General features: G+C 44.2%; 1 protein-coding gene across 4 annotated transcripts in view; it reads right to left on the bottom strand.

Moving 5' to 3' along the window:
• Nucleotides 1–329: 329 nt before the first annotated feature.
• mpped2a (metallophosphoesterase domain containing 2a) overlaps nucleotides 330–26,856 on the bottom strand; it is a 52,676-nt gene continuing 26,149 nt past the window's right edge. For all 4 annotated transcript variants that reach the window (XM_026320399.1, XM_026320398.1, XM_026320401.2 and 1 more), the window contains 3 exons: nucleotides 3,598–3,713; nucleotides 2,665–2,778; nucleotides 330–2,217 (listed from right to left, as the gene is read on the bottom strand). In XM_026320399.1, the coding sequence (XP_026176184.1) occupies nucleotides 2,099–2,217; nucleotides 2,665–2,778; nucleotides 3,598–3,713 (349 nt within the window). In that variant the 3' untranslated portion in view covers nucleotides 330–2,098. The remainder of the gene's footprint in view (nucleotides 2,218–2,664; nucleotides 2,779–3,597; nucleotides 3,714–26,856) is intronic.

The raw sequence follows: 26,856 nt of genomic DNA, 5'->3' as shown, positions 1-26,856 counted from the left end.
AAATCTGTTGCTGGTCACCTACCGACCCCCACCGCACTCAGCAGTGGCATTATTTCCCCAGGAGACCACAAACCAGAGACGTGAACTCAAATCACAAGACTCGAGTCATGATTCTGACGCCCTCAGAAAAAGGCGCTGAACAAAAAGAGTCACTGACTGGGAAATGGCTCGAGCACAATATGAACATGTTCGTATGTTCAAACATGAGGCGTCTTCTTCCCTGATGCATCTTGAATCAATCTGCCAGCAGCCAGTCAAAGCAGGCGGGGGAGTGTGTGTTAAACCTGGACTTATCTGAAAGGTTAAAAACCAAAACTGAACTTGATAAGTAAAAATCTTGCAATTTTATTTGCATATAAAGGCAGCTAAATATATCACAATGAACTGAAAGAGAGAACTAACATTTCCATGAGGAGGGGTACAATCAGAGAAAAAGCGAGAGAGGAACGGAGCACGAAAAGAGCATTTACAGCGGCCAAGTTGAGACAACTATCGGCGACATTTTTTTTTTGTGCTAGCAAGATTGCATTTACACACAGTGCAAAATTAGAAAAGAAAGCAATAAACACAAATACTATCAGATTTACACTTTAAAGGACAACTTAATGTTTAGGCAGGTGTGTTGTTGGGAACAACCAGCACCTGTTGGATTGTGACAGATTTTCCTCTCTCATCCAAAATCAAAGTCTCCCCTACTGGGAGAGCTGATACAAAAGAACATTAAGGAAACCTCTGATGGGAGCATTCAAGAAACATGTCAGTCCTACAGGTGCATAAACAAAAAAAATGCACCAGTTTCTTTTTTTTTGTCAAACACAACTTTTAGTACAGATGTTTTACAACATGAATATATAATATATATATTTTTTTATACATACATTTTTCAAATCAGATCAAAAATCCATAATGGGATGATACAAAGTTAAGTTGTGGGGGCTCTAACTCAATAGCTGTTTGTCCCTGCGTCAGTCAGGTGTTGTTTTGCGGGGATGATGGGTAATAAATAAAGACTTTTCTCTGAGCTCGCAGAGAGTGGGGCTCTAGCTGAGAACATTAAAGCTAGTTTAAGGCAGCATCCCTGTCAGCCAATAAGAAAAGAGGATCTGACGAGAAAACGAACAGAAGAAGACCTAAACACAAAATATCAGATGGTACAACATAAAACAATGGCATCCATTGTCTGGCCAATGCACACCAATCATAAAGAAATTGTACAAATTCACAAAGCATCATTTATCTTACAGATCTGACCAATATTTATCGAGAGCAAGATTGTTAAACCACAAAATCCCTCTGAAAAGGAGAATACCGGAGTCAGACTCGTGGCTCATCTTCACACTCCGTCCATGTTGTTTAGATTTGACACTTCTTGTTTTTAAAACACAAACCTTCCAAATGAAATGCTGTCAGCTAATCAAAACACAGATGTGACAATGCAGGAGTGTAAATATTCTTCTGGTTGTGATTTCCTACAATCATGAAACAGACATTTTATGATTCAAACAAAAATTTGGGATGACAAACTCAAAAGTGAGCGTATCATGTTGAAGATAAGTTTCATGACTAAGGAAAAATGGTCACTATTGCTCTTGTTTGTCTTTCTGCTCTTATGCAACAGATTTCTGAGGGATTATTTCCTGGATGAGGTTTCTATTTCCTCCTGTCGCTGTCGGGGATCGACTGAGTGTGGCATGAAGTGGGGTTGGTAGAAAACGCTCAGCTCTGCATGATGAAATCACACAGCACAAAGTTTCTCTGTGGGTTATTAGACAACAAAGAAAAGCTCTTTAGAAGGAAAACAAGCTCTCATGTCTGCAGCTATGCTGACTATGTGCAGAGAAACTAAACTCAGCCTTGTTGGCACAAACAAACAAACAAACGAGACACCGGTATTCTCCTTTACCCCTCCCAGACACACTCCCACGCTAACCCCCGTCTCCAGATCCCCCTCATCCTCAACAACAGCTTGGAGAAGACCAAAAGTTGGCAAAGAAACACTTAGATTTTTTTTTTTTTTTTTTTTTAACTTGACATATTTATAGAAAAAAGTAATTCATCCAGCCCGTGACCCCGCCCACCCTTCCCCCGACCTCTGGTCTCAGGAGCTGGAGGGGTTGGGCAAGTCAAACACGATGGGGGGGTTGGTGGGCTGGAAGCTGACGGTGCAGGTTGATGCGTTGATGAACGTCGTGTAGCCGTCCGTCATGATCCCGTAGCCTGAGGGCAGAGGAGACGGGCATCAGCAAAACACCTCAGCCCAACACTGCACAGGAAAGTGGGTCACTGGTGCCTGAATCACTTATTTGTCGTTTGTAGACCTGCCACAGGCTGCACATACTACACTTTAAACAGGCATTTAAATAAAACAGGGTTAAAAATATATAAAGTCAGATCAAGGTAGAAGTGAGTGTGTAAATAAACCATGGATATGATTAATCGAAACATCTCTCCCTGCTCAAAATGACATAAAATACATCAAATCAGTCTTTACTGCATGTACAAAGAATATCCTGCTCTCCAAAGCTTAGAGAAGGTTCTTTCAGTGCTGTTCATTAGAGTGAAGTTGGATATGAACCCATATATACAGACAGAAGAACAGAAGAAGCCTACAGAGCAAATTATGCAGAAGAAAATTATCCTGCCCTTGGGTTTCTGTCTCAGTACCTTCATGTATGCCTCCGAAGGCATGAAGTTTGGGACGCACCCTCTTCTGGACTGTGTTGAGCAGCTCCACACAGCCGACCCGCTGCAGCTCCTTTGGAACCCAGTCTCTGAAACCTACACGGGCAGACATATTACTTCTTTTATAAGGTCCCAGTTCCCTCGACAGTATGTTTTTTGTCTAGTGCTCCCATCATGCCTTCTCAACCACAGATCCATAAACTGTAACACATGAGCCTAACGGGCAGAATTAATGAAATGCAAACCTGAGCATGATGCTAAAACCCTCAAATAGTTCGTTTGCTGCCTTTTAATCTGAATGCAACTGTAATCTAAACCCATTCTGCCAGAGGAAACCTGTTCTTACTATTTCACTGTTGTGTATTCCCTGATTTTTTCCCCCCGTTTTGTCTCTTCCAGTTTTGGAGAGCCACCCTACATCTTTCAACCGCCCCTCCCCCCCGGCCCTCCTCTCCTCTCCCATGGTCTCTCTCCGGTCGTTTGCAGCGTCTGGCACTCTGCTGCAAAATCGAGTTTCCATGCAATCGAACGGCCACAGTGGCTGCCGCCGCAGCAACCCTCCGTAGGCGACAGGGAAGGAAATCACTCAATAAAGCCAGATGGAGAGCACGGAAGAAAAAAACAGTAGCTGGAAACAAAAAACAACTGGGGCCCAAACAACTAGAAGAAAAACAGAATCTGTTGGCAGCGGGAAAAAAGGAACCAAACAATATGTATTTTCTTTTTCATAAAATGAAACACAAATATTAAATCGGGGACTGTGTTCAGGGTGTTTGCTCCAGATATTGTTTACGATTACACACACACACACACACACACAAGCTGCTGCGATGCCTTCACACAGATTCTGCATAATGAGGCATAACCTCATTAGATATGGTGATGAGGGGGCTGTGATTGGTTAATTGGACTTACCGAGTGGAGGTCCGTGGGTCATCAGGATGTCGATGCCTTCAGGGACGAGGTTCCACTTATCCAGCAGAGACTGACCCCGAGGCAGGTTGAACCCCCAGCCGTTAAACCACGGAGTCCTGCAGAGAAAGAGGGAGAGATCACATTAACATGGCTCAGGAGACTTGGCTCTTCTCGAAGGGGTAGAGGCTGAAGCCCCTGCTCTCTTTCTCCAGCAGGGCCTTTTATGTCATTTACTAAATCTGCTTAACGTAAAGTATTTCAGAGACTCATTCACAGAGAATCAGTTTCTGTAAGATGACAAAACAAAACAAAACAAAACAAAAGGACTTTAGGTGCATCACACATCGTGGAGACTAAAGCAGGTTCATACACTGTTAATACAAATCTGCTGCTGGTGCTCCACTGTAAAAAGACTGTTTCTGTGTGGAGTTTGTATATTCTCCCCATGTCTGTGTGGGTTTTGTATATAATTACTTAACTTTATATATGTGACCCCTGAAATAAGGACAACGCCACCACAGGATGCACAAAAGCAGAATCCTCCCAGAGAACATGCTGTTCAAGAACATTACTGCACAGTGTCTTGGACCGGGATTGGTCTGGGACTGTCTACCTGTGAACAGTGAGCACTCGCTGTGATGGAGTCACAATAAGGCTCAATTAATTTTAAAAGCCAGGACTATACCACCGGCTGCACGGCACCACCAGAAAAGAAAAAAGTGAATTTCTAAACCACCATCATGTGTCGGCCCCCATCCCCTCTGTTACCCAGCTGCAGATTGATTGACAACAGCCAGGCCACCTCCGGCAGCCTGGATGGGAGTCTGCAGCTCTGGGTGACAGGCGGCATCTCAGCCTTCCCCTGCACACACAAAGACAGCCTCGATGCGGCTGAGTGGGAATGAGGGATGGATGGGTGGATGGAGGTAGGGTGGGGGGGACGACAGATGAAGAAATAAAGCGAATCGTGCAGAGGTTAGATATAGGAGCGGGGGTGGAGAAACCGAGGGGAGAATAAGAAATTGAGCAGAGGCTGGCTGATAAATTGAGCCTTCATTTATCACAATAGTGGTAACAGCAGAAGAAGTTTGACAACAGAGGAAAAGAAGATAGATTATCATCACATAATTCCTTAGTATATGAGCTGACCTACTGCTACACTCTCAGAAAAACACTCTTTAATTTCACATTGAGGTTTGCAGCACAGAGTCGCTGATGAAAAGATGATTTGGGCTCCATTATTCACAGGTTACTTTGGGACAGAGGGCTGAGCCCGGTGCAGCTTCCAGTCACTTAGTGGTGGTGCTGCGTATGGTATTTGACCGAGGGGAAATCAGGGCTCCACCGACATCAATAGGCTTTGTTACAGTGAAGGATGGATGCTCCGGCACTAATCAATACTTACTGTTTCACGGGAGGGCCGAGTGGAGCTAACCAGAGCCACAGCAGGCTCAAGATGTGTAAAACATGAGAACACAATTCCTCCTAAAGTAGGCTACTGCATATATCTGCTGAAAATAAGACGCACACAACAATCGGTGTAGCAGGAGACAGTTACTATGCATTTTAAGCAGCGGCTCGGCCCGTTTGGTCCGGAGGTTTAACGGTATCGAGTGTTTGTGCAGCCTGACAAAAAAAAAAAAAGCAATGGCAGCAGCAGACCAGAGGCTCGCTCTTTGATTTCTTCGCTCGGTCTTTGCCTCATTCTCTCGCTCGGTGGAGAGCTGAGAAATGAGGTTAAAAATGAAATGTGAGGAGCGCACAGGGGAGTCAAGGCCACAGACTGAACTGATTAATTAGAACTAATCACACAAATCAGAGCTAATGGAAGTCTAATGGATTACTGGGAAGACTCGCCACTTCTCGGATGGAAAGAGCGCCGCCGCCGCCGCCGCTGCTGCGGAAAAACTTAGAAAGCAGGGAAGCAGAACTGAGCTTGGCCAGTCAGCCGGCTACACAGAAAAAACACTGGCAGGCTATTTGTCTGGCTCTGGTTTTGACTGATAATGACACGGCCAAACTTTGAAAAATGGCCGAACAGATTTATTTTCTCTCCTCCCATTCAGAACAATAAATTGCGGTTTCTTGCAGCAAAAATAAACAAACAGCTGGAGCATGCGTTCACTCCGTGTTTCACATGTTTTCTCCGCATAAACACGTTTGTCTGAGAGATGAAACATAACCCCTGACATGAGCCGTGGATGTGAAGCCAACCAAAAGGTCCGGACTGAACGCAGAGGGGGGGCACTGCAGCTCCATGCCACAATGGTCCCATTGTCGGCGTCTGCCTATGAAATATACCTTCCATGCAAGTGCATTTGTTAACCTCCGCCAAGATTAATGACATCCTGGTCGCATAAAGGAGAGACTGTTTCCTGTGACACAGGTTTCATTATACTGTACAGCTGGGAGTGTGTGTGTGTGTGTGTGTGTGTGTGTGTGTGTGTGTGTGTGTGTGTGTGTGTGTAGTGGGCAGAGTGCACGTCCGTCCGTCCGTCCGAGTAGGATGCCAGTGTTGAACAGCATGTATGCTGCTTGTGTCTCAGCCTGTTCTCAGAGTGTATATATGTAGACCGGTGCCTGTGTACGTTCGGAGCCCAGTCTTGACACTCGCCATCTGGAGTGCGTCGCCGTGGCAACAAAGGAGAATCGTGTGGAGGCCGGCACAGCGGGAAGGAAAACGCAAAAAATAGATGCAGAAGTAAGAGGATGAAATGGGAGGAAGGTGACGATCAGAGACGAGAAGGACAGAGAGGGGGTTCTGCAGAGACTGAACCATAACACGGACACTTCGCCTTCCAGGTGTGTTCGTGGTGCATCCTCAAAGCTCTCTGCAGTCAGCAGGAGAAACTTGTCAGGGGGGGGGGGTAATGTCTTCTTGAACTTCAGCAGCTCCAAACAACAAAATGAAACACTGCGTCAAGAGGACGAGAAGCAGGTAACCATGGCAACAGGGCCATTTAACGATCCCCTCAGGAATCAAAGAGTGAAAACGGGTTAAAAAGCCGCAGCCCAGGACGGCAGCCGAGGCGAAGCAGACAAAAGCCGTTTAGCCTTTTTTCTGTGAAGAACGTCAATATTCAATTAGGCTGGTGGGCAGCATCAGGACGGTGACGCCGCTATTAAGGCCTCGGCTCACCCCCCATGTAGATCTCTTGGCCCAGAGACCCGAGGCTGCGATAGCACAAACCGAACGCTTCACTCCTCTCATTACGCCTCTTTTAACTCATCATCACTTTTTCCACCTCACAGCTGTTTAAAGGCAGCGCGTCAGGATCACTCTGATATAATCACACTGCTTTTATTGTTTTGTTAGAAACTGCACAGTTAAAATGTTTAGTTGATCAGTAGAAAGTAACAGGTAAAGTCATTCTTGCTGAGGATTTTCTACATTTCTCAGTTTTAAATAACAGTAAACTAAATAACTTTGGGTTTTTACTGTAAGTTGGACAAACCAAGACGTTTGAAACTACAAACTGACCTAAATGCTTCACGACTTTATGACTGTACCGTACTGCTCCTATGATCACACTGTGTTATTAACTCATATTCACTCACTGTTCTGCTAAATTCTCAGGTTTACATTAATAACTCTCCTTTTTAAAAACATGTTTTCAGAGTTTTCCTGATGTTACAATGCAAACCAGTCCAGTGAAAGTCAAACTGGTCGATCATTTTACCATATTTCCAGGCAGTGCAGTGCATCTTGCTAAACACGCCTTGTCTTACACATGGCAGTTACATAAGCACCATTTGCTAAATTAATATGTATGTGCTGTTTCTCTGGCATTCATGAACTGTTTGACTCTGTTTCATCTCAAACACAAAAATACAGTAATGATGCTGGAAGATTCTGGCAAAACCGATTTTCAGTCCTTTTCTTTTTCCTCCATATGATCTGCTCCTTCACTGTAATGAAGTTTTCAAACATCGTGGTCTACTTTTACACAGGACAAGACTTGCAGGCTGGTGACTAAGAGGTTGGTTTTGCATATGTGCATACAGTTTGTTTGCCAATCAGCGTTAAAGTGTAACTGAGTCATTTACCGACTGTTCCTCCTATGCAGTGAGCAGTCAGTGCCATGTGGGGAAGTAGTGAACTAAGCCATTCAGTAATTTCTCAGTGTAACCAAATCTGAGCAGCCAACGTGCTAAATAAACTGATATCGATTTTATGTATCTGTGAAAATAAAAGCTAGAGTTTAAAAAAAAAAAAAAAACTGAACTTGGTCTAAAGCAGAACAACACAACTGTACGCAAATGCACCGACATGTCCCTGCAGGGCAAAGACAGAGCACTGCAGAGATAAGATCGAAGCCTGCCTCAGGTAGAGTATGATCCTCCACCTAACAGCTGGAGAACAGCTGCATCGCCAGGCTGGGAGATCAGTCTGGTGTTAAACACGACGGGACGAATCAGCTGCAGTGACCGGGCCAGAGATAACAGGAGAGAGAGAAAGAGGAGTGTGAGTGTGAGTGTGTGTGTGTGTGTGTGTGTGTGTATGTGTGTGTGTGTGTGAGTGTGTGTGCAGGTCCAGCGATCTATGGTGTCTGACCTCTGAGTCAAAGTGGCCATGCGGTCAGCACAGGGAGGGGTCTAATTGATCAACCTGTCAGAACCAATGAGGAGGGCCATGTTAATGGGACTTTTATAAGCCCCGTGGGACGCACCACATGACACTCAGAGCTGTATGAGTATGTGCAGACTGCAAGCCCTGTGTGTCTACATGTGCACGTGCGTGTGTGCGTGTGTAATCCCAGAGCCCAGGTAGCCTTATTAAAAGGAGCCAAGTGGAGACTCCGGCTCGGTTTTGACAAATGGCCTCTCAACACCAAGGCCACCTTTGCAAACTTTGGGGACAAGGTAGAAGGCAAAGTCACAAGGGTGAAGGGGCCGTGTATGTGTGTGTGTTTGTGTGTGCATGTGACAGAGGAAGAACGTGTGTGTGTGTGTGTGTGTGTGTGTGTGCGTGTGCGTGCAGTGCTCTGCCCCAGCACTAATAACCTGTGCCTAGTGACTGATGGAGTGTGGAATGGATTAATCATGCTGCAGTCATGCTGCCAAACACTGAGGTGCTAAGGGTTAGCCACCAGACTTAGCCTGCTTAGGAAAGGCTACAGCTATGTATGTCTATAGGTTATAGGTTTCCGGATAGGTTGGTGTGCATGTGCAAAAAAACACACACACACACACACAAACACACCCACACACACAGTCCCTTGGGTGTGTGCGCACACACTCAGATGCAGCCAGCTGCAGTTTGACCTACAGGCTGCTAATGTAAATCAAACATAGCAAACATTGCTGCACCCAGGTCTGAGTGTGTGTGTGTGTGTGTGTGTGTGTGTGTGTGTGTGTGTGTGTGTGTGTGTGTGAAGACAGAAAGCTTAAAAAGGCCAAGTGCCCAACACTGTAGTGGGAAATCAACGGAGTGTATTCCCTGCCATCATCACATCGAAAAGACTGTCCCTGCAACACACACACAGCACTGTGTACACCACAATGGTACTATACAACGAGTCCACACCTCATGTACAGAGATGTGTACACACACACACACACACACACACACACACACACACACACACACACACACACACACACACACACACACACACACACACGCACACACACACACACACACTGTCCCTGCAGCTAGAGATATACTGGATTGGCAAAAACACCCAAGTCATGAAACTGAAACTCTCTGGGAGAGTGTGACTGAGTGTACATGCGGTGTGTATCCATCTGTGTGTGTGTGTGTGTGTGTGTGTGTGTGTGTGAGAGACGTGTTAACACTGAGGAAGCACAAAAACACTTTGAAACAGAATTGTCTATGTAGATGATAACAGCATTTTTCTGCTAAAAAGCATCAGTTTAAATCAACAATCCACCAAGGCCCCACCACACATAACAGGTAGTATATGGATGCCCATGAAGTGTGTGTGTGCGTGTGTGTGTGAATTAATAGATGTCTATATGTGAAATAGCTGCACTAGTTGCTGCAGCACTGGTACAAAGCTGCGTGTAGATATGGCACAGAGGTTGGACGGAGCAGCAAGGTGTTATGGGACATGGATGCATCCACCAGGGGACGGTGGAATCTAAACACTTTGAAATATGGATCTGTCATGAAGCCGGGCCAGTGTGGAGAAACTGGAGAGCAGGTAGATAACGAAAGAGGGCTGGGCCTATTCAGAGAGCGAGCATGGGGGCTGGGGGGCCGAGACCCATTCAACCTGCCCTGAGACACGGGGACAAGGGTCCCATTACCCCCTTCCAGCCCTGACCTCTGTGAACTTGATCCTAGGGAACAATGTAAGAGGGAAGAGCGAAGGACTGAAGGGAGGCAGGGGGGAGGAGATGATAATATCTCTGGGAAATAAGTGACAATAACCAACAGACGAATTCATTTTGCTGCTCCACTCCAAGGACCAGGGCTGCAGCCTTTTCTGAGGGTTTCAAACAGGACAAGGTGATCTGAAAATGGAAAGAATGTCTTTTGCTGTGTTTTTCAGGCCATTTCAAAGCTGTACCCTCTTAAGGCTATTCTTCCTCAGCACAAAGACTACAGCTCCAGGTCTGCAAGTTAACTGAAAAAAGAAAAAAGCTGTTTGAACATCTCAAACTCTTATTTATGACATTCAATACTGAGAGCAGGTGAGGGATGAAAGGACATTATTGAGAAGGACCTTAGTGTCGTTTTGGCCTTTGCCAGAGGTCGTGCCAATTAAAGGTGATGGTCTGAAATAAATCAGCCCAGAGAGACGACTTTAGAAGTTAGCTTTCAGATTGAATACACTTGTTTTAATAAAAAGACAGACTGGGTCCAAAATCAGCTGCTATTCAACACATAGTCCACACTGTTTTTGTCTTTGTCCCAGTTCTCGGTCCTGGTCTGGATTCTCACGCTGCAGGAGATGCTTTGTCCCATCAGCCTTATGTCCCTGCACATTCCCATCAAAACAGTGCAAACGAACCAGGAGTACTGGCTTTTCATATTCCACACATTGTTTTGCTCTTTCGTGTTAAAATGTGGTGCTTACATTTCCCACAATGCAACTCGACAGCTGAGTTTGAGATTAGGGTGTGCTTTGCTAATAGAGGTTAAAGCACAGATTTCGTATTTTGCTTCCAGCGCCACCAACCAAGCAAACACTGACTCTCAAGACAATTTATCAGATTTCACGCAGCTCCCTCTAGAGCCTCAAAAAGCATATACAACCTCTTCCAGAGCAGCAGCAGCAGCAGCAGCAGCAGCAGCAGCAGCAGCAGCAGCAGCAGCAGCAGCAGCAGCAGCAGAACTCCCAGGACCTGACGTGCAAAACTATTGCATTTCCCCTTTAACCGTTTTCAGAGCGTTTACATTTCATAACTGGAGTTTGAGAACTGCCTCAGGTGGTGACTTGACTCCTTTTTGATAACTAGTTGAAATCCACATCCCTGATATAGAGAATTTAAATGTTACTCATTTCTCAAGCAGACCCGTCCACTAGTTTTACATCAGACAGCACGAAATCTAAAATATCGTAACAGTCTCAATAAAGACGTTGATTTAAGAAGAACATTTTCTGTTATCATGGACTAAATGTAAACGGCTTTTGTCTGCTTCGCCTCGGCTGCCGTCCTGGGCTGCTTTGTTTCTCTCTGCAGCATCCACACTTGTTGCTTGGTCTCGTCACAGTCAGACGAAGAGGAAGCTGATTATTGAACAATACTGGAAGCTGTTAAATAGCATCGCTGCTTTGATTATACTGGTACTGGTTTGTCCTGCAGTGTGGAAATACTCTCCTCCTGAGGACTGTGAGGAAGAAAGCCGCAGGTCCTCAAGAGTCCCGTCAAAAGGCGAGAAGCACACCCTGCCTTGTCCCGACATGACAGGCCAACCAGTCTTTGCTGCAGAGGTCAGAGGCCAAGGGCGGGGGTGGGGGTTGGGGGAGGGGTGTTAAAAGCAACAGGAAAGGCCACGGGGTCAAGCCGGCGCAGATATATGGCACTCTGTTTGTGGTTATTGTCTCGACCCTACAACGAGTGGATGTTAGCAAGGGCAGAGAGATGCAGAGGCAACAATAGGCACAGGAAAGCACAGAAACTGGCATTGTTAGTCTTACAATTTTGTACACAAAGAGCTGGAACAGAGACAAAACCAAACACACAAGGCGGAACGGGCGAGTCGGTACAATGGAGCTCAGAAACTGTGCAGACACACCAATGAAATATAAAATAAAAATAAAACGTCAATATATTGACGACAGTTCTTCTTCTTGGCTAACTAACTACTTCTAATCAAGGAAAAAAAAAAAAAAGAATCTGATATTCAGTTATATTGATGGATGCCTGACCAGCTTCATGAAATATAAGAGTTTTTCTTTTCTCTCAAGTGCAAACTGAATATTGTTTAAGTTAAAAATAAAAATAGCTTTTTATGAATAGTATTTTAAGCACTAGGGAACTGTGAAGGTTAATTTGCTTATTTTCAGACATTTTATGGACCATACAATTAATCTGGACATTGATCAACTGATTAATCGACAATGGAAATTCAAGATTTGTTGGTTTCCTTTAAATCGTTCCTTAGTTTTATTTCTATTGGTGGTCGTTGCCTCAAACTGATCAGTGAATGGAGGTCGCGACTTTGCACACCTTCTTATTTATGACAGCACATCCCTGCTGACAGCTGGGTGTTCCTAGCATCAACACTGGGGATCTAAATTCAGAGAGTGGAGATAAGCAGAGTCCTTGCCACTGAAGCTGTGCAGAGGTCAGCAGGAAGCGAAGGAAGTGCTGCAGGACTATGTGAATGCTATCACTGCTGGGCAGAAACTAGTAGGTAGGCTGCCCTTCTGTTTATGGAGCTGTCGTCGCTGCTGTGATTGATGGCTCACGAAGATGGAGAAGCAAAGGTGTGTGTGTGAGAGCAAAGGTGTGTGTGAGAGCGTGTTTGTTAGTCAAGACGACCGGGGGAAAAACGAATGACATAAAAACCTGTTCCAGCTAAGTCAATTTTCCAGAGAGCTCTGCTGTTCTGTGATTCTCTACGCCCTGGACTGGGAATCAATAAATCAGACTCAGTAAATCAAAATCAAATCACCATAATTAAAAAAAAAAGTATGCCAATTTCAAGCGAGGCCAACTTTGACTGTCTGGTTATCACATTCAGAACAACTTCAGATTAGGTGTGCTAAGGTCTGGTCCAGTTAACCTAAAGGTCAGAGGTGAGATCTCTGCACAGACAAGTTAGGTTCTAACCTAACCTAACCCTGCAGACCCTTTGTTTATGGGGTGGTGTCGCGCTGAAACAGAAAAGGTCATTGCACAAAGTGTTGATAAGATTTCCATCAGCGGGAACTAAAGTACTGAAACCCTGCGACACCTGTGGACCAGGTGGACCAGACCACACATATGATTTAAATATTTTCAGTGAATGTACCGTAGTGTAATCCTCAGCCACTGTGCTGTATAGGCTCCATACAGAAACCAAGCAAGTTGGCTGCTCTTAGAGGATGTAACCTGTAAAAAACAGCAGCTTTAACACTGATTGAGCCTTTGCCTTGTTTTTCCAGTTCAAGCCGTCTTAAATCATTAATGGCTTTTGCTTCTAAATTTTACAAGATGGCTCAGTGGACCTTGTAGCTCAGTTCTCTCTATCAAAACCCATCCAGCACTTAGCATCTCCAGCGTAGTGTCCAGACTTGTTGTCACTGTTGGTATTACTTATTCATCTGAGCTTTTTTATGTCTGCCGAGTTCAGCTGCTCCAGCACTTAGGTTGGCGACCTCTCACACCAAGCTTTGCAGGGAATAATGGCGAGGAAAGTGATGTACACTTGGAGCTGAATCCTACGTTTAGGCAGGAAAAAAACAAACAAATGAAGTCACTGTGGTAAAAGGTGCAGCTGAGCTAGGGCTGGTTCACCTCAGGCCACAGCAGCCGGGGACCCAGGGTCGCCTCTGCTTTTCAAATATTTATCCCCTCATACCGTGATACACAGCATGGGATGGAAAACAAGATGGAGTCCTGCTGTGCCAAGGACCTGTACACACACTTATACACCAGAGAACAAGCAAATAGATGGACGGGTTCAGATATCAGAGACATACAGCGCTGTGAAAAAGTGTTGGCCCCTTCCTGATTCCTTATTTTTTTGCATGTTTGTCACTTTAATGTTTCAGATCATCAAACTAATTTAAATGTTAGTCAAAGATAACACAAGTAAACACATCATGCAGTTTTTAAATGAAGGTTTTTATTATTAAGGGAAAGCAAAATCCCAAACTACATGGCCCTGTGTGAAAAAGTGTTGGCCCCCTAAACCTAATAACTGGTTGGGCCGCCCTGAGCAGCAACAACTGCTATCAAGCGTTTGCGATAACTTGCAATGAGTCTGCTCCAGCGCTGTGGAGGAATGTTGGCCACTCATCTTTGCAGAATTGTTGTAATTCAGCCACATTGGAGGGTTTTCGAGCATGAACCACCTTTTTAAGGTCATGCCACAGCATCTCAGTCGGATTCAGGTCAGGACTTTGACTAGGCCACTCCAAAGTCTTCATTTTGTTTTTCTTCAGCCATTCAGAGGTGGACTTGCTGGTGTGTTTTGGATCATTGTCCTGCTGCACAACCCAAGTTCGCTTCAGCTTGAGGTCATGAATGGATGGCCGGACATTCTCCTTCAGGACTTTTTGGTAGACAGCAGAATTCATGGTTCCATTTATCACAGCAAGTCTTCCAAGTCCTGAAGCAGCAACACAGCCCCAGACCATCACACTACCACCACCATATTTTACTGTTGGTATGATGTTCTTTTTCTGAAATGCGGTGTTACTTTTACACCAGACGTAATGGGACACACACCTTCCAAAAAGTCCAACTTTTGTCTCGTCAGTCCACAGTGTATTTTCCCAAAAGTCTTGGGGCTCAACAAATGTTTTGTTGTTTTTGTCTTATTCATATCCAGTGGTTTCCATCTTGGAACTCTGCCATGCAGACCATTTTTGCCCAGTCTCTTTCTTATGGTGGAGTCATGAACAGTGACCTTAACTGAGGCAAGTGAGGCCCTCAGTTCTTTGGATGTTGTTGTGGGGTCTTTTGTGACCTCTTGGATGAGTCGTCGCTGCGCTCTTGGGGTAATTTTGGTCGGCCGGCCCCTCCTGGGAAGGTTCTCCACTGTTCCATGTTTTGTCCATTTGTAGATAATGGATCTCACTGTGGTTCACTGCAGTCCCAAAGCTTTAGAAATGGCTTTATAACCTTTTCCAGACTGATAGATCTCAATTACTTTCTTTCTCATTTGTTTTTGAGTTTCTGAAACATTAAAGTGTGACAAACGTGCAAAAAAATAAGAAATCAGGAAGGGGGCCAACACTTTTACACACCACTGTATGTGTGTCCCCTCTGTAACCACAGCACAGGGGTTGATAATGATGGAAACTCCCTGCTGCCGCCTGCTGAAAAAGCAGCCTATAGTTTCAGCACATTCTTTGCTGAACGAGCAAGTAGCCGGAGGTCGGGTTCAGTTGGAGAGTAGGGGACCGTCTGCTGACAGATCGCCTTTACTTCCCGACCGGTTGCTGAGCCACCTTGGACTCCCTTCCCGGGAATTGTGATTGCATTTTATAGCCTCAAGCAGCCTCGTGTCATGTCCCTCCTCATGTCGCAGACATCTGGCTAGCTCTGGGCTCTCACTGTCTCCCCTGAGCACTCTTTTGTGCTGAACTGTTTGATTACGGCTGAATCGCTTGTAATCAGCTCTTTACCTCCCCCCAGACCTCCAGACCAGCTTCCTAACAGCACTATAGTCTCATAACTACTGATTTTGAGCTGCTTCAGTAAACATATTTTCAGGTTGGACTGAAGAGTTAAGGCAGCACACGATGAGACGAGAAGCTTAATATGACGTAAGTGAAAACACCTGCCTATCTTCCTGAACTGTTACCTAAACAATAGGTGTGTGTGTGTGTGTGTTAGCGGAAAGTCCAACCAACCCTTGGAACTGTTGCAGGTCATCTTCAGAAAACTCAGCTTCTTACAAATGACGAAAAGTAAGAAATCTTTATGTACCATCACAGAACATCTTACTAGTAACTTTAAAAAGATGCAGAGGTGGAAAAACCTTCTCGTTTGAGAAACAAACATTATTATTACTGAAGTGAATGAACCAGCTTTCTTAAACTACTCCTCCTTTTCCCAGTTTAGGTCCTTCGGCACATAAGTGAAAACCAAACGTTCACGAACTGTGCGCTGCTTGAATCAAACCTCTGCTCTTCACCTGCACTCACTAACCTGTTAAACACTGAGCAGCATGGAACCTATTTATTAACACTTGTTCATCTGCCCCATCACTAAGCCATTCATTATCAAGGTGACTAACCCGCACAGCCATTAGCTGCGATGCTATTCATATCCTGTTAGTTAGTGTGGGTATGCCGTTAGCGGGCAATGTGCCATTAATTCTGCAGGTACAAAGGGAGATGTGACCCCATTTCAGAAAGCGGTGGCGAGCTGGTGCGCCGCCATCACCGGCCACCGTGTGTTTAACGGGCCTCATAGGAGAGAGAGACTTACAGTGTGTTTACACAGTGGCATCTCTGAGCTGGTATTAATAATAGAGCCACTTAGCATTCAGAGGCACTGGTCTCAGTCACGCTGTTTGTTTCACAGGTCATTAAATTTATGCCGCAGCCCTAATGTTCATTACAGCAGCAAGCTGGCCAGGGGTCTGTAACACTCGCTCTCTGTCTTTAATCCCCCGCTGTATTTCCAACACTGGCTTTCTTTTCATCCCTCGCTCATTCTCCCTCTCTCACATCTCAGTCCATTTGCTTGACAATAATCTTTTCCTGGTTTAATTAAAAGGACTGTGCCAGTGTTTCCATCCAGTGTTTCTTTTCTTTTCCCACTCGAACAGGCGAAAACCATCACATCCAACTGAATCCCTGAACGACTATTGTAGCACGGAAGTGTTGAAAAAAAAAAAAAATGTTTTCTTCAGGTGTGCAGTTCTTCCACCTGTAAAAGCTGCAGCTGCTCCAAAATGCTGCTACTGTGAGGCCAGTTTCACCTGTAAGCAGCAGAATGTGGCTGAGGCTTAATGGCTAATCATTTTTACTACCACTGTGAACAAACAGAGGTAACCATGCTGCAAACACACACGGGATGGGGCTCCAAATGAAAATCAAAGGCACATACAACCTTTCATAGAAATTATGAACTTTTTAAAACGATTAGCTGGAAAACATCAGGGACTTTTAAGATGTTGAATTAGTAAAGAATAATCCCATTTATAATTTTTGGTTGTTAATTTCTTTAAAAAAAAACCAAAAAAAAAAAACCCATGTACATCTGTACTTCACTATTCACTAAAATAATCCGTCACCTCAGAAACATGAACACACAACAATCAGGCAAAAGCATCAACACTGTGTGGACTCACATCACAGCCACAAACAGAAACCTGGTCCCACAGGCTCCAAACCGCCCACCAGTCCCTTCATTACTCCTGAATGTAACACAGTCCTACAGGAGGAAACACTGACACTTCACGGAGCAAACAGACAAACAAACACTGGTTAATCTAATTTATCCTCTTGGAAACTCAGCACACGTTGAAGTAAACACTGGACCTGATAGTTCGGACCAAGGTGCCCAAACTAACGTCATATCAAGAATCTAAGGGTCAATCAGATAAACATTAAAATTATTTTTAACAATAAAAACAAACTGGACATAATATTTGTCACAACACAAAAACCTTCATATGACATAATAATGAAGGCAAACAAGCAACCTTATAAAATGATATAGTGTGTATAGTATATATAGTATATGTATATAGTATAGTATGTAAATTAGAGTATAGTACGTCCAATCCTCAAAGTTAAACTAGACACAGTCTATAAAGCTTCTACTGCATTTTCTATTCACGAGTAACTTAACATCTGAAACATCTGTCAAACAGTGAAGCATCAACCAGCTTGGAGATACACTGGAGCAAATTCCTCGAACATAGAAGATTTATTTCATATAAACCTCCTAGTTTTTAAAAAATACTCAACATAAGTAGTTAGAGTTAAAGATTTAAGCCCAGTATTGATAAAATTACAGCCTCTCTTTGGGACCTGGTTGATCTCACCCTCTGTGTGTGTGTGTCTGTCATTAAAGGCATCTGTCGTCCCTTCTGCCCAGTCCGGCCCGAGCCTCCGTGTTTGCAGGGGAGGATCAGAGGCTCTGTAGGGAGTTGAGTCATGTGGCTTTCTAATTAAAGCAGACGCTGGCGCTGAAGCCCGCCAGCCCCAGGGTCAAAGGTCATCATGCAACCGCTGACACGAGCAGGTAGCCAGCCACTGTGAAATGGGCTGAAAGGCGGGCCCACCTCCCCCCCACCGCCTTCTTAACCTGTCCACCTCCCCCCACTCGTCCCCACTCTCTTCCTTTCTTCTCTGGGTTTTGTCTTCTCAAGAAAATAAACGCCCGCCTCCGTGCATTTACTCATTCATGGACACAGGAGGGAAAGAATAGAGACAGAAGAGAAAAGGAGGAAAAATGTGTGTGTGTGTGTGTGTGGGGGGGGGGGCGACATGCACTTCAGAGCCTTTTCAGCGTGATGGAAGAGTGGGGACGCTGCTCTGAAGGTGCAAGGCCATCACCCGAGTCAAACATGTCGCTGGGGAGAAAAAATAGTGAAGGTGGAGACGTGAACTTCTCTGTGTATCTTTCATATGAATGATCCTGTCTGCCCCCCCCCCACAAAGAAGACACGCTGTTGACCTTTGCATTTCAGAACAAAGTGGACTTGGACCTTGGTGTGTTTTCTTGGAGATACTTTAAAGAAAAAAAAGATTTTCAAGGATGCTGGTTTTGAGCTAGAGAACGGTGCTCGAGAAAGCCACTTATCATGCTCACAGAAAGGCGAGGGAAGAAAGGTCTCTGCCACAGTACAAAAGAGTCGCTTGATGTATTTGCTCAGGTGAACCAGAGCTTGTAGACAGAAGTCACACGGACTCAGAGGTTTCTTGTTTACGGGTCAGAGCCGCAGCAGTAGGTCGACTCTGGAGGTCAGACACTGGAGCTGTGGAGTCATTGCAACTTCGTCTACAGCGTTTTCACGCTTCGCTTTGGCTGCTCTGACAAGAGCCTGCTGCTCTGACACTAAGGGCTCAGGCTCAGGGTTATTTCATTTCTTTTTTAATTGGTACTAATACCAAAATCATCTGACGTTTTGAAACAGAAACACACTTTTCTATCGAAACTAAAGAAGCTGCAGGACTTTGATGTTAAGTACTATGTCTAGATCAGAACTTGGTCTAAAGTTGGCTTTTCTTTAAATGAGACAATGACGGAGCCAAAGACTTCACAGTGAGAAACACACCCACACCTCTGTTCACACTGCAACCAAAATTAGCCGGAGGTGAAATGGCGTTAAGAGTGTCACTGCCACAGACGGATATGGGTTCCTCACATTCGTGAAGAAATTCATGGAAACCATAGGAAGTGAAAAGAGCCAGATGATTGTACAGGCCTTGCAGAACATGCAGACAAGAACCTAGTGACTAGAATATTAGATAAAAAAAAAAAACAGGATGCTATGTTAAAATTTCTTAAAAGTCTTTAAAAGATTTCCTCTTTATTCCACTTCTACACCCAGAAGTTTCCATGTTAGCCCATAGAAGAAAAAGAGATGGTGCTCTAACATGTCGTCAGTGTCCCTAACAGAAGGACAAGGCTACGACAGGGTTAACTGAGACTTTCAGCCGACAGCCCTGTGTGTGCTGTCCACATCTTCAGGGACACACACTGATCTGACCTCAGAGCAGAAAGACACCACTTACTGTTGTTTCCCTACATAATCCCACATTAGCGCTTTAAACGACAGCTCTCAATTTCTGCGTCGCATGAAGTAAGAGATAGTGACGCCAATACAAACACATCAGAGGTCAAATTACCTCAAAAAGGTCAACATCAAGAATCTATGGTCTATAATGTAATTTAGTTATATTAAAAATTCATAAATCAAATGATTCTCAAATGAAAAAGATACAAGCAAAGACGTGCTGAACCTCTTCAATCCAAAAATAACAACCGGTCCGGTACAAAATCCTGACATCTAGAGATGCTTCCAAATCAATACCAAGCTAAATGACTTATCAGTCTTTTACTGGATCTACCACAAGTGTCAGGAAATGTCAAAACGATTCTGTGTCTTGATTTGCAACGGGGGGAAAAAGGGATGGAAAATGTAGAGAAACAAAGGAACAACTAACTATTTTTCCTTGGTGGAAGATTTCTTGGGCAAGGAAATGACATTTGACACGATATTTGATTTAATCTCATTTTGAGAGGCAAATTTAGCAAATAATCAGTCTGCAACCGATGTACCATTTTCAGTTTTTCCCTGCAGTGAAGCTCAAATTCTGTTCTGGATCCACAGCAGGATTTTGGTAGTGTCAGCCCTTTTCCAGGTCTGGCAGGATTTGATGGAGCTGCTGGCTGTCGTGCGGCAGACCAGTGCCTGCCCGGCCGGTGACTGATGCACACAAGGCCACGGAGGAGAGCTTTATTAAACGATGGTGAGGACCCATCACTCTAGCTCTGACATATTGGGGGCTGATGGCGGGGTGTTTCATATTTCTGTAGCGTATCGGCCATTTGACAAACACGTCCGTGTGTGTGTGTGTGTCGGAGCCTGTGCGCATGTGTGTGCAGGGTAAGTCATTTAGCAGGGAACACTGTGAGCCATCATACTGCAAAGAGCAAGGGCACAATGACAAATCCATTACTTAAACCTCTCATTCACTCTGACACACACACACACACACACACACACACACACACAATACAGCTGCAGACCTGGACGGCCTGCAAGAACTTACTGCCACCACATCCATCCTCCTCCCCAAGCCTTCATCGTCAGCTGCAAACAGTCTGAACCTCCCTGAATGACCACCTCAGCAGCACCAGCACCCGCGGGTGCGTTGAATAGGACTAAGAGCAATAAGACCCCACCCACACACACACACACACACACACACACACACACACCCTCACACGCACGCACGCACGCACGCACACACACACACACACACACACACACACACACACACACACACACAGTCTTAACGCACACACAGCAGGAGTTTTCAGCATAATCTGGCCCTTGTTTGACAAAAAATAAATAAAACAAATATCCCTGTAGCTTGAAAAGATGAACCTAATTATAATTTCACAATTTTCATGTAAAACTTGGAAAAATGAATAAAACAAATTTCATAGAATTTTGAACATAATGTGATGTTTCTCCCCTCCACTCCGTCTGCCAGCCCTGAATGTCACAAACTTTGTGCCTTCTCTCTCCCCCATAATCTGTCCTCTCTCTCTCTGTACCTTCTGCAGGTGTCCCTGGTCCTGGTCCTGGTCCTGTATATTGCTGATGTGCAGTTACTGGCCCCATTAACCTGCAGTGTCTATTTGTTGTTTATTGTTATTGTTCGTTTCTCTCTCCTCTATCCACTCACCCCAACAGGTCGAGGCCCAAACTGAGCCCGGTTCTGCTGGAGGTTTCTTCTGTTAGAGGGAGTCGGCCCATAACGGATTTGTTTCTACGTCGAGTAACTTGAGAAGCTTTTCATTGTGATGTTGTTAAAACTATACAAATCAGCTGAACTGAATATATGAAAATAAATAAAGCTGGAAAAATGAGGTCAAAATGAACATGACGCCCCTCAGTTTGTAGTGACAGACATTTGTCAAGGCCCATTGCCCCCCCGCTGCTATCTCTACCATGTGCCCAGACTGACAGAGGAAAAAGTGCGTGTTAATGTGTGTGTGTGTGTGTGTGTGTGTGTGTGTGTGTGTGTGTGTGTGTTTGGTGGGCAGCCGGCCAAAACAAACGGACACAGGCTGGCGCCAGCAAAGAGGTGGCTTAGAGATGATCAAGCTAAAAGCAGCAGATACAAAAGTCAGATCTCAGCAACGTGGACGTTAAAGGTGGGAGTTTTCAGAGAAGTGCGTCCAGTTCTCAACGCAGTAAAAATAAATTTAAGAGTAACACTAAACACATCTGTACATATTTATTCACTATCACTGAGCTCCACAGATGTTCCATTACTAACGCTGCTTTCTTCAGGACAAATATTAAGCGTAAAGATGCACATCAGCACTGAGCACTAATTCATTGTCCATTTTATTGAGTTATATGGAGACACCTCCATGATCAAATGTTCAATTATAACGAGATGAAGATTATGAAGATTATGAAAATCTGCTGCTACATTTTGTAAAAAATTTTTTTTTTTCTTTTAGAAATACAGCTGAAAACTTTCTCATGTATTTATTTAGTAAATACAACAACATGTCCTATATATTGGGATGTTGCAACATATTAGTCCTTTATTCCCCTGTACAAATCAGATTGTATATTCAGGTTGTAATTAAGACTTTTAACTGTTATATGATATTATTTTTTATTTTGGTTATTCTGTATTTTTATATTTGAAAGCCACAGGAGATGAGCCTACACTTGTCTGTGACGTCTTTCCTCCCAGCACAGACACAAGAGCATCAGGGAGGTCCAACCCTGATCAAATCTGGCTTGTTCCGGTCCAGTGTTGGGTGGGGTTGATGTCCGGGCTCAAGTCAAGTTCTACACCACGCTGAGAAAACCATTTCTTTATAGCCCAATTTGACGCACACTATTGTCTAAAGTATATGTGTCCTTCAGATCCAAGGTTTTCCCCCAGGACTAAAAGTACTCAAAAGTATGTGGACAAAGGTGTAGACAGTCAGAAAGACAGATGGTTGGGACGAGGAGGGTAAAAATAGTCCAGAGCCAAACAAACCTCAAAGATCACTGCACTCCACATAATGAAAACAACCGAGACTAAATATGCTGAAATTCAAACATCACCACAGCTCCCTCCCTCGCTCGCTCTCTCTCTCTCTCTCACACACACACACACACACACACACAGCTGACCTTTACAGTAAAAAATGAATACATGAATAATACTAAAATCTGCAAATGACAAATCTGCATTTGGCCCTCTGGGTTTCCCCTGAGGTGAGTTTCAGAGAGTCAAATGAGGGCAGTCGGATTTAATCTGCCGCCTCTGGGACACACACACACACACACACACACACACACACACACACACACACACACACACACACACACACACACACACACACACACACACACACACACACACACACACACACACACACACACACACACACACACACACACACACACACACACACACAGGCAAGCCATGGCATACACCAACCAATGCTGACTGCTATTTCATTGGTTAACAAGAACCACAGTCGATACTGTGAAGAAAAGGAGAGAATGGACACACAGAAGAAGTGACCAGAAATGAGGAGGACAGGAGGAAAGGTGGAGAGAGAAAAGAGTGTGACCCTAAGCAGACAAAAATGTCTATCAGTGGGACAGCAGCAGTGGAAAAGAAGTAGTTATAGATAAAAAATATAAAAAGTTATTGCAGCGAGGGAGAGGAGGAGAGGAGGAGAGGAAGAGAGGAGGAGAGGAGTGGTGGGAGAATCAGGGAGGAGGCAGCCGAGGGAGCAGCAACAGTTTGACCTTTGAACAGGGAGTTAAGTCGTGGTCAAGTCCAGAATCACAAAACAAGTTAATCCCCACAGGGGGGGGGAGGGAGAGTCACATTCATATGCCACGTCAAGTCTCACATATCAGTCAACAGAGCTAATCAGTCGGTAAAACCAGCAGGACTCCTCACATTTCTGTGACCAGCCTGTAGTCCGTCTGTAGTCAGTCCTTTCTTTATGTCTGAACTGAGTGTGTGTGTGTGTGTGTGTGCGTGTGTGTGTGGTCCACCTAATAATTATTTTTGTAGTATCCTGTAATAGATTCATATTTAGTTATTAAAATAAAGGCCAGTGGCTCATCGGAGGTCTGAGCTCAAAATAACGTAATTCACTTTCCAACAGAAAGAAGATGGTGACAGGGAATATTCAGGATGGAAAATACTTCAGTCATTAACCATTTATGCTTCACTGATGGCTTTTCAACGTTACTTATTATTCTGGATAATATTCTGACATATCCAGAAAACATTAAACATATTACATTTATCATTTTTACTTTCTGGGCAAAAAAACTGAATTTATTAAAGCAACAGATTAAAGACAGAAGATTAAAAAGAAGAAATTATAAAAATGGGTTAAAAGTTCAAGTTACTCAAAAGTTTCACTTCGTCCAAACTCTTGTTTCCTGGAGAAATACGGAGTTAATGACGGGAATAAAATCCCGACCTGTGCCGCTGTGAGAGACCTTCAGCCCATCTTAAAGAGGTCCGACTGACGTGGTGCAGAAACCTGCTCGTCTTTCCACAGTGTGAGTTTGAGGAGGGGACGTTTAGGTATTTGGTCTGTTAAGCATCTGTCATTAAACAGTGTGTGGTGTGTGTCTTTCACGGTCGACTGCTCTCGCTCTAAGCTGGACTGAACCAACTTTGGCTGGTTGGAACAAAATTCTGTCACCTTGGGTCCTGATAAATTTTCTCATTGATTCTATATTGGCAGCAGTTCTTTTCTCCTAATTGATAACGGATAAAATAATCAGCAGCTTTACTGAACAGCCCTGGAACTTTTCAATTCACCCTATTTGCCCCAATCAATATCATTGATTATGACCCCCCCCCCCCCCCAAAAACAGGTATTTTCTCATAGATTTTACATTATTGACTCAAGACATAGATTCATTCAGGTGTTGAATCTGAAAGCAGACTCTTATATGTGATTCCAGTGTCTTAATTGAACTGGAAGCGTCTCACGTCTCGCAGTTCTGTGGCAAATTATAGGACAGGTATTTATTGTAAAGGCTTACTTACATCTTAGACTAATGCAGCCTCATTTACAGCTATATATGTACATATCTATATATACACATGTATGTAACTGAGGTTGGACTCCTTTGCTTCCTGGATCACAAATTACCCGACAGAAGGCCACAATTTGTCATCCTGGGGAACAGCATCTATGAGACCGTTTTAAATCGCACAGGCTCCACAGGGAACTGTACTGGGTCCACTGCTGTACACACTGTTCACAGCAGACTTTAAGTACAGTTCTGACTGCTGGCATTCAGAAGTTTTCTGATGATACTGCTATTGCTGTGTGTATCAGGAATGGACAAAAAGGAATACAGAGGCCTGATAAAAGGCTTCAGGGACTGGAGTCACAAAAACTACCTCCCACTGAACACCTCTCAGACAAAGGAGATGGTAGTGGATTTTTAAAGGTCTAAGCCGCCTCCTTATCTAGTCAACATCCGTGGTGCAGACACTGGTGGTGGCAGTCTACAAATATCTGTAAAAACGTGTACATTTAGACAGTAAGTTAGACTGGTCACAGATGTACAGTGTAAAAAAGGCAGAGACGACTTTTCCTCCTAAGGCGGCTTAGGTCCTCAGGCGTCTGCGGGAAGATGCTGCACATGTTTTACCAAACTATGGCAGCCAGTGTGTTTTATGCTGCAGTCTGCTGGGGAGGCAGCATTTGACTGGGATGAGGCTGGACCCACTGGAGGCTGTGATGGAGAGATGCTCACAGACAAAGGTAGAGTCCATCCTGGGATACACAGATCATCCCTGTTACTGACTACTCTTATTTCGTTCTTACTGCTTATTACTTGCACTACAAGCCTGAATTTACCTCTTGTGGATCAAAGAAGGTTCATCTCATTTTTTCTTATCTAACTTTATTTTATCTTATGTATAGACATATGTGAGTAGAATGACAACAAACTAATAAAGTTAATTAAAAAAAAGGTTAAGTAATTCTAATTCTTATCACCATCATTTAATTTTTTTAAAGTAAATCTCATCTCTGAATATTTTTCTCCAGCGATAAACCCACAGCTTGAGAAGCCCTTTGATTTCCAAAATATGGGGCGATTTCTCCTTTAGATAGTCGGCTTTTCAGATACTCTAGTGAGATTAATTAACTGAGGCAATTTGTTGGCACCAAAAGCTATGTTGGTGAGAAAGCTCGCTATTGTTCAGATCCACATAGCTCCCTGAAGATTCAAGCTCGGAACGGGGCGATAAAAAAGGTGAAACTATCAGATGATATGATGTAAAAATGGCATCACACATACCTCTTAAGGAAAGATATATTGTACTGAAGTGTTATGCTACGGTATACCCAAATCTTTCCACTGTAAATGGCCACATGCTGAAGTCACAACCTGCTGCAGTAAAGGAGGAGATGGATTATGTTTGAAAACTGCTGCCATTTTTACCCATAAGGCCTTTAAAACAGACATTTTAATGATGGCAACATAAAAATAAATGAATGTCTGCAGTGCCCCCACTGCACAAACAGCTGCAACCTGCTGCTTCTCCAAACTTCAAACCTGCTTGCTCCTTTAGTGTCTGCAGCAGTTTTGCAAAACACAAAGCAATTATTTGAGTTGATTTCATAAAACAGCAGAGGATATAATATAAAGAGAGTATCAGTGCATACAGGGAAATGCTAACATCTGTCAGAATAAGCGACTCTGTGTTTGAACAGACCATCACTAAATAGAGCACTTAGCGTAACAGTCGATGACCAAAAACATCCCAAAAAACCTGAGACCCTAAAACCAGCTGACGACAGATGCCAAAGCAAACCATGACACTATAGTTCTGATACTTAGCTTTATACTTCAGCTTTAAATGGTTTTTTAACTACTACTACTATTTTTATACACACAAAACGTATTAATGCAAGTACGTAAGATAAATTCTTCTCACACTTTTCATTCTTTTTGCACCACTGAATATGATTATGTGATAAGATTCAGAGCAATGATCAGCAACCTGATAACCTAACATGCCGTGTGTCTTTACAGCAGCAGCAGCAGAGGAGACCACTGCAGACACTGTTGCTGAGCGATGCCGTCGAGTCCTGGCCTGCCGCAGCAGATCACTGAGCGCTCAGAGGAGCTCGGCCACCTACGCAGAGCGCTGGAGATCTGCGGATGACGTGAAGGGTCACCGCGGGGCTAAGTGAGACCTCGCACTGGACAAGCAGGCCAGACCTCAGGCCACAATGGCATATGGGTGTGAAGGAGGTGAGGAAACCGAGGAGGGGCCGATGGGGGGGCAGTCAAGCTGTCCACTCCACCTCTCATGAGACCCCCAGCTGTCACAACAGACACTTACCAGTACTCAGACTAAACAGCCACTAGGGAGAGGGGGCAGCATCCTCCCTCTTTCAAGAAGGATGAAAATGGGGAAG

The sequence above is a fragment of the Mastacembelus armatus genome, chromosome 3 (genome assembly GCF_900324485.2).
Source record: "Mastacembelus armatus chromosome 3, fMasArm1.2, whole genome shotgun sequence".
Taxonomy (NCBI): domain Eukaryota; kingdom Metazoa; phylum Chordata; class Actinopteri; order Synbranchiformes; family Mastacembelidae; genus Mastacembelus; species Mastacembelus armatus.
Note: the sequence above shows the minus strand (reverse complement) of the source record. Positions and strands in the feature narration are given on the sequence as shown.